General features: G+C 29.4%; 1 protein-coding gene and 1 long non-coding RNA gene across 2 annotated transcripts; one reads left to right on the top strand and one right to left on the bottom strand.

The window, feature by feature from the left end:
* Positions 1-4,823: 4,823 nt before the first annotated feature.
* LOC139087522 (uncharacterized) lies at positions 4,824-5,181 on the bottom strand. The gene is made up of 2 exons (XR_011544140.1): positions 5,147-5,181; positions 4,824-5,056 (listed from the first exon to the last, which is right to left on the bottom strand). It is a non-coding gene; the product is annotated as an uncharacterized lncRNA (long non-coding RNA).
* A 356-nt stretch (positions 5,182-5,537) lies between these two features.
* On the top strand, positions 5,538-11,001 carry LOC139087444 (uncharacterized). The gene is made up of 4 exons (XM_070636248.1): positions 5,538-7,076; positions 7,147-7,638; positions 8,200-8,472; positions 10,444-11,001. The coding sequence occupies exons 1-4, from the start codon at positions 5,952-5,954 to the stop codon at positions 10,999-11,001; spliced, it is 2,448 nt and encodes an 815-aa protein (XP_070492349.1). The 5' UTR covers positions 5,538-5,951.
* Positions 11,002-13,906: the final 2,905 nt, after the last annotated feature.

Raw genomic sequence — 13,906 nt, forward strand, 5'->3', positions numbered from 1 at the left:
ATTTCACACTAGATTCAATTTAATTCAACACAAATGACCTCTTTAGAAATCAAATCAAATCCAACCCATCCACCAAAATTCCAAAACATCCAACATCATCAAAAACTTCCATCCCTAGCATTTAAGGAACTAAAAAATTTTTCACTCCCCCACTTCCTTTTTATCACAATAAAAATAAAGTTTTATTTTTATATAAAAAAAAGTAAAATAAACATCAAGTCCAGTCATATAATTCAATTATAAAATTCATGTCTCGTAATTCCATCCTCGTCTCTTCTTCTGAACACTACCGAGTATAGAAAATAAAAATAATAAATGTTAAATGTTGAGCATAGATTGATTTTTTTCTGCCCTTTACGCCCATTTTCTCGCTCGCTTTTTTTTTATTTTTCCACAACAATAAAATGAAAAAATAAAAATGATTTTTTTTCATCGGAATTGAAATGGAATTGGGCAGTTCATTGGAAAAAAGGTTCTTTTGAGCGATTTTGTTAGAATTTTTTTTAACAAAAATACCAAAACAGGCATAAATGAATGTACTCATGAGTATACTCAATCAATATAATTTAGCATGGTCAATTTTGTGAGGATACTCATGAGAATGCTCATTATCTGTTCGGGTATGATTTGATTGTAGAGACCAGGGTTTGACAATCTTTTGCTTTTTACGGCTCACCTTGTGGTCGAAACTGCACACGACATACGATTCATGACATTTCCGGCGCTCTAATGCGCTTCGGCTCATAGGTTGCCCATCATTGGTATAGAGCAATTGGTTACTACACAGTCTAAAATTGTCTTGGATCAGGCATTTTATCGAACGTTTGGAAATTAAGTAACTCTTAAAATATCATTTTTAGTCCTCTAAGCGCTACATATTTACCCAACGTTTCCTCAAAGCTAAGACATTGACTTAATCCATGTGAGCATCCAGAACAAGGCTATGTTGGCATTTTTAGGATGATTTCCATTGTAGATCTGTGCTAATAATGCAAAACTTCCATAATTTTGCCTTCCCACCTAAGCATCTAGATATAGATTATCTTGAGGTCAGATACTGTCTATTTTAAGACAGGGACTAAGTGTAACTAAATTTGGAGGATTTTCGGGATTTTTTTTTAGAAACCCAAATAAAATGAAGAAAAATTAGAAAAGTTTTGTGCTCCAATCTCAACCATCCCTCTGAATACACCCCTATAGAGACAACTCAGCATCAAAAAAATTCAAAACCAATTTAAAAACACAAGGACATCATCAAAAGCTCTCCACAAAAAATAAGCGTTAGAATTGACGACAAAAATACCATCAGCTTGTAGTCGGTTAATTTTTATTATTGTACACACATAAAAGCAGCTGATAAATTGAATGGCAATTTTACAATGTTACTTAAATGGACCTATAATCTGCAATGTGTTGTAATTTTGTTCCTCTCCACATCCTATACTTTTTTTCCATTTTTAATGTCGAACTGAAGAGAGAAAAATGTGATTCAATTTTTTGTCCCGTTTTCCAATAGCATTAAAACTTCATCGTCATTGCAGTTGTGATCTGAATGACAAATTTGACTTCTTTTATATATTTTTTTGTATTATAGCAGCAGCTAGCAGTTGAGGAGTGGGAGGCAAAGAATAAATAAAATGAGAGACGAAAATTAATGGTGCCTCGAATGTTAAAAAATACGAAACAGCTGAAATAACAATTTTTTATTATCGTAAATTGAATGTTGCTGCTGTGCCTGATTTTTTGTGGACGAGTGAGGCTTTCTGCTGTGCCTGATGATGATTTCTGCTTTTCTTCTTCTTCCGCCTTACTTGATTTTATTATTCTAACATACAATTTTCAACATATCACAAGCCTACCTACGTAAATATTTACTTGAATTTTGTATTGTGTATCTCGTTAAAGTTTATTTACTGATACATCCCTCCTAAAGTCAGCCTTTCATCGATATGGAACCTTTTTTGTCGGTTTTGTTTACAAAAAAATATTTTTTTTTTCGTCATGTTAACAAAAATAAATACTAATTAATTAAAGGATAAATTACACTAATTAATTTAGTGTCCATACCTAGCTTACCAATGACTTGCTTTGTCGTTTAAGCTTTATTGGTTTATTTATTTTGGAATGTTGAGCTGCTTGGTAAATGTTTTTTTGTTGGGTATGAATTTTGCGTAATTTTTGGAAAATTATTTGCTTTGGGAAATTGGGGAAAATTGGAGAAAATTGTAGACTTTTGAGATTTTCTGATGCAGCATGATTTATGGGACGTGAGACAGAACGGGAAATTCCAGTCAAGTTCGTGTTGTTGTCGATAGAACTGGCTACAGATTGGCAAGCTTTCGCCAGTTTCAGGCGACATCTGATAGGGGCTATGAATCACAATTGGTCTGTATAATCAGTGTCAGGGCATGACTCTTGTAGAGATTACTTTTTGGACTTCTGAAGTCCAGATTCCCAAATCTTGACATTCAAAACAACAAATTTTGAAGAATTCCATCAAATCATCAACAATCCCAACTCTGACCCTACCCAACGACATCCCAACGAATCTTAAAAAATCTGACAAATCCCATCCACTGGATATAAATTCAAATGTTATTCCATCAAATTCAAATTCATCACGAATCACAGAATAACAATACAAATCAATCAAATTAGAACAATGATGAAAGCTTTGCCATCAATAAAATTTCAAATCACAAAATCTCCCACGTATCCAAAAATCATTATAAACAATACCGCACACCCACACCCACATAGAATAATGCACAGATCATATCGCAAAAAAATATTTATAAATGGAGTCTAAATTTCAAACTGGATTATAGCATTTTCATCGACATTCAACTAGATTAACCACTATTTGAATATTCAAAAAACATATTGACCAGATTGTACACACATGCATGCATAGAGTCGGGCACCATATGAATCGATTGTTTGGTGCAGCAACAACAAAAAAAAGAGTGTAATATTTAAATTTGAATCGATTGTGAAATAAAAAAAAGTATTTGAAACAAATCAAAACACTATTTTCAAATGTGGTTTATGTACATACACGAATGCAGACATGAAGAGCATGAAAAAGCATGCAATGAAGGCATGGGGTTCTGGGGGGATGCATACAATTGATCAATTGAACATACAATGGATTGTGTAGTTTGATAAACATTGATTTTAAATCCACTCAATTTCGATAACAAATCAAACATAAAATGCATAACACAGCATAGTCAGGAACTCGACTAACTCAAAAGCCTCAAAAAAACAAATCATAAAATATATTTGAAAATGTTTTGAGGTTTTTTTTTGCCGTTTTTTAAGTATTTTTCATGTTTGTCAGTTCAATGGATATAATATTTGGATATGTGAGAAGGTGTAAGCATAAAACTTTTGCCATGACCAACATAACCAACTCTCTCTCATTCTCTTTTTGTGTGTGTGTCCAAAAAAATACATAAATTTTTATACTTTTTTTCATTTCAAAACATATGATGATGATTTTTAGCTGCATCAATTATTCAAATGCATGTGCTTCCACTGTAACTCTTTTGGGTATGAGATGGAATATTCCAATGGTGCATGTGATGTTTTTGGGGATACTTTTTATGCTCGTAATTGATATTGCAATTTTTTTTATATTTCAAATGTGGTTATGGCCATAAAGTTATGGGTCGAATCAAATATTCATAGATTGCCATAGTAGTTTTTTAGTTGATGCATTGATGTTGCTAATTGATCAAAGGGGTATTAAATTGTATATTTACATGAATGACAATGTAAAGTTCTTTGGCATTTATTATTTTGAAATGTTGCAACTATTTCAGATATGACGTATGCTTGTGCTGTATAGTTCACTAATTTTTCAAATGTTGCTATAGTTTATGAATTAGAAAGGTGAATTGTTGTGAATGGGAATTTTTAAATTTTGTATTGTGGCTCATTTGACTTTTAAGTTCTTACTTTCACAGTATCAGCACCAGAGTCAAGATGTGAGCATTTTGAAAAACATTTTTTTGCCATTTTGGGCATATACTTAATAATTTGGGAAATCGAAGCTAAATTTTCAAAATATCCTCAGCTTTAGTAGGTTTCAGATTGTCAAAGTTGAAAAATTTTTTTTCTTCAAATGCTTGACGATTTAAGGTACAGTCTTGCACAGTACAAAATAAAAATTTTAAATTTTTTTAAATCTTCCCAAATTAACTGATATTTTTCTGGATTTACTCCGAATTAACTATGCTTAGCTCAACCAAATTTTCAATATCAACAGGAACAACGATAAAAAAAAGTTCATAGTCTTTATCAATGTTTACATTTTAAATATATAACCCTTTAGATAACTAAAGTTATGATAACATAAAATTCGCAATATTTGAAGAAGAAAAAAAATTCGAATTTTAAAAATAGAATAAGATAGTTTATTTTTGTACATAGAAAAAAATATCCGTGAATAAATATCATTCTCTTTTCATTAGAGGAAGAAGTAGCCGGTGAAAAAATTATAATAAAGGTCAAATATTAAAATTATAGTGATTAATAGATGATGGAAATTAATTTATTGAAATTAAAAGTTGAGTCTGTCGAATTTTTACTGTTTTCTTGATGAACAATGGATATTTTTCTGTGATTTCAAAAATAATGAAATGTTCAATTATAAGAAGTTAATAAGCAATTAAAAATTTGTGTTAAATGGTTAGTTCAATTAAATTATGTTGAAAATTTCTTAATTGAAGTGAAAATTCAAATGATATGAATGCTTTTAAACTGAAAAATTTTATACAAATCTAAATTTAGCAACATCAAAGTTCAAACAAAAAAAATCACGTATGCAATTTAATCATGTTTATTTTAGTTTTTGTTTAAAATATGTGTTATTGCTTATAAAGGTGAGCACCAAAAAATTACCCAAATTAAATGAAATTCAGAAAGGAGATTTTGTTTATTTGATTTGAGGGTGAAATTAAGATCCACATGCTTGTATTTCCAATTTTTAAGTTGCAATTTCCGGTTGTAACTTATAGTTTGTTCAATGCTGCAAGCCTGCACTTAATTCCTGTAAAAATTTTAAAATATTAAATTCTTGTAAATAATTTGACATTTTTAGATGCTGAGTTGACTTTTTTTAAATTTGAAAATCACGTACACATTAAAAATCCCCAATAGTCCGTTCACTTATTACTCATATTTTTTATCAAGGTAAAAAAATATCAAAACAAGAGCTTTATAAAAATTTATTCAAAATCTTGATTTTCCATAGATAAAGATTGATAAACATTGTAAATCGAAAGTATTGTGATTTTTGTACAAACAGTTTGGGCGAATTCGCAGAATGTAAAAATTTTCATATAAATTATTTTCTATATTGCTTGTCAGATACTTGTAAATTGCTTCTAAAAAGTAGTTGCTTATGAAAATTGGTTTTAATTTCTATTAATTTTACATTTCATACTTTCGTTTTTCATTTTAGTTCATCCTTTAATATTCTTTTAAAAAATTACAACAAAATTTTCAAAATGGAACTTAAAAGTCCAATTTCTCTTGATATAAGAGACGAATTAAGTGACGATTATTTTTCCTCAACAGATCAACCATCTTTAAGTAATTCATTAATAAACAAAACAAATCAAAAATTTCTAATTAAGTTTTTAAAAGGAAGTAACAATATTTTTGACAAAGAGACAAAAAGACTGTGTAGAATTTTGAAATTTTCTTGTGAATGGAGTTTGGATGAAGTCATTGAGATTCTCAAGAATTTAAAATACAACGATTATCCACATTTGTTTATATTCATAATAGAAACAGAAAATATTGGAATCAATCGAACCTTTTCAACAAACAGAAATAAAACAAACAAAAAGTTAGAAAATGCTGAGAAATTAAAAAGAACGATTCTTAATTTCAATAAAAAACGACCGCTCCTTATCCAGTGGACCACAAGAGATGAACAAATGACAAAATTTTATTACAAAGATGAAAATTCAACTAGACTTTATACCATTGATCAGGACCAGAGAGATTTTCAAAAATATTTAGATTTTTCAACATTTTTTTGTTCATTTTTGGATGGAAAATTTGGAATTCTTATCGATCAATTACTGTCAAATTTTCCTGAAATTAAAAATTCCTCACTTATCATAGGATTATTAAAAACTTCAAAATTGGAACAAGATTACTCTCATTCATTGATTCTAAAAATAGCACAACATGGTTCGAAAAGTGATTTGCTAGCCTTTTTGGAAGCTTCTTTTAATGACGACAGAAGGATACTTAATGAGGAGTCACAAAAATATTTATATACTGAGTTTATTGAAGATGCTACATTGAATGACCAAGAGCAATTATCTTCAGCATCTAGGAATGCCACAACTTCAGTTCTCCTGACTGCCGTTGAAGCTAAAAATGAAGAAATTGTTGACTATTTGATAACTTATTGTTCTCATTTAATACAAAAACTTCCACTTGAACATCAAGTCAGAATTTCGGAAGCAGCACTTAAAACCAATCAAATAAACATTCTTTGTGATTTGTTAGAATTTTCTGATTTTCCATTTCCATCAGTTAACTTAAGATTCTTTAAAATCATGAGTGATCGATTTAAATTAAGAAATGCGATCGAAGATGAAGACTTCTCAACAATTGATCATTTTATCGACAATAACTTGGGTCTCAAATACAGTTACTGTCCTGATAATAAATCAGCATTAACTTGTGCAAAAGAATTAAAAAAGACAAATATTTTCTTTCATCTAAAATCGAAAGGCTTTCAAGGAGAAAATGTCGAAGACGTCTACAATAATTTGTGCAGAAGTGAAAAGACTAAAGCTATTAACCATGCTGTTCAGCAAAGAAAGAAAAATGTTAAAGATTCAATTCCAATTAAACATTGTGCAGTCATGTTATTATCAGCCAAATCAAGCATACACAACAGAAGGATAGAAAAGAAGCAAGAGTTGCAACATAGAAAGAAGATCATACGATGGTTTGAGGAAATTTACAAAGTCGCTCCAGAATTGCTTGAAGTTGCTGCATCATGTGAATATTTGAAAATCATTTTTGATTTTGAAGCTGTATCGGTAAGTTATGCATATTTAATGATTTTAAAATAAATCTGGTATTAATCCTTCAAATTTCTTATTTTTGCAGGTTGAAAATGTTAGCTTAGGAGAATCAAGTGCATGTGGCTCCACATATCCAGTCAGCAAATGGATCTTCATCGGTGCAAAGTTATCAGATTTTAAACGAGATCAAGAAATTAAAGGAATTATTGCTCATGAGCTGTGCCATTATGTATTGTGCTTGGTTTATGACAATCAGGAAAATCCTTATTACAAATATTCATTGGATAAAAAAGAAGTTTTTGATAAAATTGTTACTGAAACTAACTTTTGGTCAGAAACTGAGAATAACCAGTTAGATGATGAATGTTTCGGTATTATTTCCTCAGTTTATTTACAATATGCAGAGAAAGATTTTCATCCAGAATTGATTGTAAGACCTGTTCAAATTATGACACAATTTGATAATAACAAAAAAAAGTTTAATTCTATTCAGAATAAATTTAAAAATCTTTTTGATTTTTGGCATAAAAATGTGATTCCGGAGCTAAAAAAATACATTCAAAAGAACAAAGATGTCGTAAAATTAAATAAAGTTGTTGGTCTTTTATCAGTTTTTCAACAAAATCAAAATTTTGAAATCATTAATTCGAAAATTAACAATGAAATTCTTGATAAAAATCTAAATATAATTTCAACAAATTCTTCAAAACTTTTATTTAACGATATTTATAAAAATCTTTTGACAAAGTACGGAATATTGCTGGATTCACAAAATCTATTTATCGAATCACAAGCATTTAAAAATGAATTAATAAAAAATAATTTTAATCACATTTGTACACAACATTCAGAATTAAATATTTTTATAGATTGTACACAGGAAATTCCACACGATGTGTACAAAATGTTTGCCCAAAAAGATTTCAATTGTACATTTATAATATCAAATGAAAATCAATATGAAAAAATTCATAAGCAGATCCCGAAAAAAAATTTAAAAAACATGACTTATTCAGAAATAAAATATAAATTTGAAGATTTAAATGAACAAAGTCAGAAAGGACTACTTGAAATTATGCTTAATTTCCAAAATAACCATAAATGTTCTCTAAAAGACCTGCTTTCAAACCTTACACAGTCGAAAGATGCACAAGATCATGATCAAGTAATGCTTAATTGCCTCCGGGATGTAATTGATGATGAACTGTTCATTTCGCTTGTTAATGATGAAGAAATTGTCATTAATCAGGAACAGGAAAACTATAATTATGTCAAATCTTTTGAATTTTTGTATCAATTAAGAAATTTTATTTTGGACAACGATTTAGTATCCCAAGATGAAGTACTATCAAAAATCCAGCATAAACAGTACATTCTTATATCTGACAATGCTGGAAGTGGAAAGAGTTGGGTAATGAAAAATTTTAAAAATATTTTAATGGAACAAAATCCAACAAAATGGATTTATTTTATTGATTTAAAGCAATTTATTGACGAATTTAAAACGAAAGAGAAAAGCATTGTAGAATTTTCAAATTTTATGGTTGAACACATCATGAAGTCTAAAAATTTTGAGAAGAAGATTTTTCAAAAATTCTACGAAAAAGGAAAAGTTGTAATTTTTTTCGATGGATTTGACGAAATTGCACCAGACTGTGCTAAGATTGTGTTAAAATTAGCAAAATCATTTACATTTAATGAAGGAAATCAATTGTGGATGTCTACGCGAGATTATTTTGCAATTGATTTACAAAATGAAATCAAATTTAGTTTAAACTTTAGTATTTATAATTTTACTGACAAAGATGGAGTAAACTTAATAGTTTCAAGCTGGATTTTAAATGAAATTCAGGATAAAAGTATTATAAAGTCAAAAGACGAATTTATTGCTATTGTCAAGAGCAATCCGTGTTATAAAAATTATAAAAAAATAGCCGAAGAAATCATAAAAAACGTAGCAATGACTGATGGTCGTTCAATAGGATTTCCACAGCTGTTCTTTATGATAGCTGATATATTTAAAAATAAAAAACAACAAGCACATGTCATTAATAATTATAAAATTTATGAAACTTTTGTGCTTAATTTGTATAAAAGATGGATGGGAGATAAAGGTCAACTCAGAACCAAAGCAAACACAGAAAGTCTGCATTATGAACAAAATTTTTGGAAATTTCATCAATATTTAGCAATAAAAATCTTATTTCCTGATCTTGTAGAAGAAATCTTCAAAAAATATGATGGAAGTGAGTGGCCTGAAGAAGAAATAATAGCGTGTGGAATAGTCGGTAAAACCTTTAGTTATTCCTTCCTGCATAGAACATTTTGTGAGTTTTTTGTTGCTGATATGATTGTAAAAGCATTGAAAGAAAAAAATTTAAATCAAAAATTTATTAAACTCATTGTAAAGGTTCTAACAATTAAAAAGTTTGAGGTCATTTGCATGTTTTTAAATGATGCCATTGACAGTTCAGTCCTATTAAAAGTTCATAATGTATTAAAAAATGATTTCAACAATTCTTTAGCAAGCTTCGAAAAATATGCAAATTTTAGCATATTTTTTACAAAAAATCTGGAAAATTTAGTTGATCCTTATTTGAAACTACTCAAAACTTCAAACTACATGATAGTTAAGAATATTCTATATAAAAATCTTTGGATTGTTGTTGAAAATACAAAATTCAAAAAAATGTTTCTTAAATTTCAAAATTTCATTTTTGATTTTTTGAAAGAAGATGATTTAAAGTATTTGACAGTTAATTCAAAGATTTTTTTAAGTCTTATAGGATCAAGCTTACATATTAAAGTTTTTGAGCAGTTTTTAATAAAAATTGAAGAAAAATTTGGTCACGAGATTGTTAAAGATGGATTAAAACAATTCATTAGTGAGAGTCGGAAAGAAAACATTTTCTATTTTCTGTGCAAGTCAGTAAACTTAAATGAATATAAATTTTTGAAATTTATAGAAATCATAAAAAAATATCTAAAAGTTGAAGAGATTTTCAATTTAATTAATAACTGTAATCAATATGAGCATGGATTAATAAGAACTTATGTAGGATTAGGAAAAGTAGAAAACCTTAAAATGTTGTGGACACACACAGAAACGTTTTTCGAATCAAAAGAAAATTTTATAGAATTTCTAACGGAAAAAGATAGTTACGAAAAGAATCTATTCCATAGTGCTGTTGTTTGGAAAATTGATTTTCAAGAAGTATTTTGGGACCTAATCTTAAAGACATTTGAAAATTTGGAGAATTTAAAAACTTTTGTCCTGCAAAGAGATGAGTGGGGAAAGAGCTTTATTCATTACCTTGTAGAGCATAATAAAAATCCAAATGTATTTGAGTTCATATTTAAAACATTTAAAGACAATTTTAAGAAAAATGGACTTCGGGAAATCTTAAAGTCTAAGGGATGTAAGGAAATGAGTTTATTACAAACTGCAATGTGGAGATCTGACGTCATTCAAATTCATCATATTTTATGGAAAGTTTATCAAGACATGTTTCCTGTTGCTGAAGATTTTAGAAACATTATTAAGGAATTGGATGAAAAAAATAGAAATATTCTCAATACAGCAGCAAAACATGCATCTATAGAAACATTTAAATTATTAATAACTAGCATAGAAAAGTTTGTTCAACCTGACGAAATGATCAAATTGTTAAGTAATCTAAGTATTCATAATCAAAGTATTTTACATTTAGCTGCACGGTATAATGAGTCATTTGAAGTTCATCAGAGTTTATGGAATGTATTCCGTAAATATTTTAAAGATAAGTTAATTTTAGATTTAATTAAGCTAATAGATACATTTGATCAAGATGGAAGGGATGTTCTTAATACTGCTGTTAAGTTTAATACCCAACAATTAGTAGATTTTACAAAGAAAGAAATCAATCGTTTGAATCATGAATGCGAACAATTTAAATTATAATATACAATATATTTTTAAGTGGAATAGAAAAATGTAAAATTCTCATATATTTTGTAAATATTTAGGATTTAAGTATATTAAGAATGTCTATATAGTTTTATTTAAAAATAAAATAGCTTATACTTTGTAGTTTATTGATAATAGACATATCTGTAATTTTACAGTTCTTTTAAAAAGACCTGGAGCTATACCAAATCAGAGTGGGCTAGAATCTGAAAGTCAAGATCACAAAATTCCAAAAAGACGCCATCATAATAGTCCGGAACTCTACTGGAAGCACCTCCACAATAAAATCCTTTCCTGCCCTGCAGAATACACCCAAAATCCACCCAATAGATCAAAATCAATTAATTTTCGTCAACTTACCAAGTCACCAAAAGTCACATCCATTATGACTTACACAATTGTCAAATGTCACAACTACTTTTCACTTTCAATTCTTCTTTCACTTTCTTACCTAACAAAAATAATAAAAAAAAAATCAAGCATCACCTTTATTATTATTTTTTTCTTCTGTTACGACAACCTTTCTGTCATTCTGACTTTTCAACTTGAGGCCACAAAAAAAAGAAAGTCTTCTTCTTATTCCAATTATTACTTCAACAGGCAAAAAAAGTTTGTATTCGTAGGAAGAAGAGTGAAAAGTCAAATAATATTATGATAAATAACAAAACAAATTTAATAAAAGGTGAAGTGAGAGAAGTAAGTCGATAAGGAACACTCAACAATCAATCAATTTATTTCGTATTAAATAATAAAAAGTAATAAAGTTTGTCGTATCCCTTGTGTACATCAAGTATTTTCAAAGAATGTTTATGTTATTTATTTATGTATGTGCAGTGGATGTAATAAATTATTTTATGCTTTATGTCTTAATGTTCTTGGAAATAATTTTATGGGAATTTTAGGGAGAGATAGGGTTAAAGCTAATAGAAATGGTCGGAGTTGACTTGATGTTTGATATCGAATTGAGGAGACTTCGAGCTTTGGTTCGATGTCGACTTAGAGTTTGTATGGAAAATTCCACTTCGAGCTCTGGACTCAATTGATATATTTATATAGTGTAGTAAATTAAGCGATGACTGGCATCAATGGACCAATTGGTAGGGTTTAGGTTTAGGTGTCAAAGTTTGAATATTGACCGAATACTGGAGTTCTGGACTTACATGTGAGGAATTATTTAGCGGGTATTTTGAAGAAGTAATACTGAAGTCATGATGAAGGACTTGACACTATATCGTATAGAATGATGACGTAAATTTTATAATACACCGCAAAAATGGAACGAAATCAGAAATCGCGCAGTCATCAGGGCGCTTTTACGTCTTGAAGTCAACGCGGCGACATATCAGCACCTTGTTGACTATTTTTTCACTCGGATTGAATTGGTTGCAGACACTGCCGTACAATTTAAAATAAGAAGATTAATAAATCATGTTTTTAGGTCAAATCTCCACCCACTCTTCTTCCCACCTTCCTTTCAATATTTTGAGCAAAATTCTTGTATTTGTTGAAATTCCTCGAGACAAAGATCTCAAACACTCTATCCGAATGTTAAGACTCCTCCCCTCGGCGTAATGCTTCCAAAGAAAATTATGAAGTAAAATTGTGAAGCATCCATAAAGAACCTCTCACCTCCCTAAACGTTACATAATTTCTGAACGTTCTCTAGCCTTACAGTCAGCCACAATAAGGTTAAATTGCATTACTACTCTAGATTAGTCGTAAAAAGTGACCAAAGCCAAGATTATTCTTATTAAATCCCAACAAAAATCTCCACAATTTCCACCAACAATCCATCAAAAAAGCCCCAACAAAAGCAATAATTCTCACGTCTAATTCATTTATAATTCATTCCATTCATCTCAATTTTCATTTTCAATTTCTCGAGGTGTAAACGCGAAAATTAATACATTTTTCATTCATTCAATTCCTGATTGCCAATTTGATTGCTGACGATAATGTGAAAATATAAATTTCGACACATTTCATGGGAGTTATTATTTGCTTCGATATCAATACCAATACCTGTTACACAACTTTAACTCGATTCACAATTACGAAAGCAAAGTTTGATGATGCTGAACAATTTAATATCCTGTATATGATGATGACTGTGATGATAGCGAAACGGTAATGATTTAATCCGATTGAATTGCACCAAATTAACAACTCTCAATAGGACAATTTACCAATTTTTTTTATTTTGCATGCAATTCAGTCATGCCATTTACGTGCTGATGAAAATTTTTGCTGTAAATGCGACATAATAATGATTGAGGTAATTTAAAAAAATAAAATCCACATCCACATTTTCAAATAAATCTGACTTTTTTTGGCGGTATTAATTCCATGGTGAAAATTTTTATCGCTTACTTTTATTTTTTGGTAATCAAGGCTGTAAAGCACGAGAAAAAAACTTTTTTTTTCACCACCAGCTTTGCATTATTAAATATTTTTTCACTCAACACCATAAATCTTATGTGTGTGAACCTTCACATCCAATTTATCAGCCGTTTGTTCATGTGCCAAAAAGAAAATTTTCTCTAAAGAATTTTCCCCCCAACTTCTTTTCCTTCCTATATTTATGTGTGTGTATTGCTCTGTATGGAATGATGCAAGTGATTAATATTTGTTAAGTCTGTGACTGAAGCGCACAGCTGGATGAAATGTTGATGACATGATGTTATAGGAAGAGTTTCTCAAAGAGTTGTGGGATTTATTTTGGAATCAAAGCTTAACTGTGTAGCTTAGGATTTTAAATATGCAACAAGGTAGGATGCTCACAACCCTCAACCCTTCATCCGCAAATGTGAGAGTTGAACCTCTTGAAAAATGGACCAAAGATCTGAAATTTGCATTCTTAGCGTCTGTGGATATTATTGTACCCAGTTTTTGTCTTTGA

Source organism: Chironomus tepperi, unplaced genomic scaffold, assembly GCF_022539635.2.
Source record: "Chironomus tepperi strain 1889 unplaced genomic scaffold, CSIRO-AGI_Ctep_v1 contig_123, whole genome shotgun sequence".
Classification (NCBI taxonomy): Eukaryota; Metazoa; Arthropoda; class Insecta; order Diptera; family Chironomidae; genus Chironomus; species Chironomus tepperi.

Coding starts and splice junctions, on each gene's coding strand:
- LOC139087444 (XM_070636248.1), top strand. CDS start 5,952: ATGACAAAATTTTATTACAAAGATGAAAATTCAACTAGACTTTATACC. Junction 7,639..8,199: donor TTCAAAAGAACAAAGATGTC/GTAAAATTAAAT, acceptor AACCTTACACAG/TCGAAAGATGCACAAGATCA. Junction 8,473..10,443: donor CTGGAAGTGGAAAGAGTTGG/GTAATGAAAAAT, acceptor GACAATTTTAAG/AAAAATGGACTTCGGGAAAT.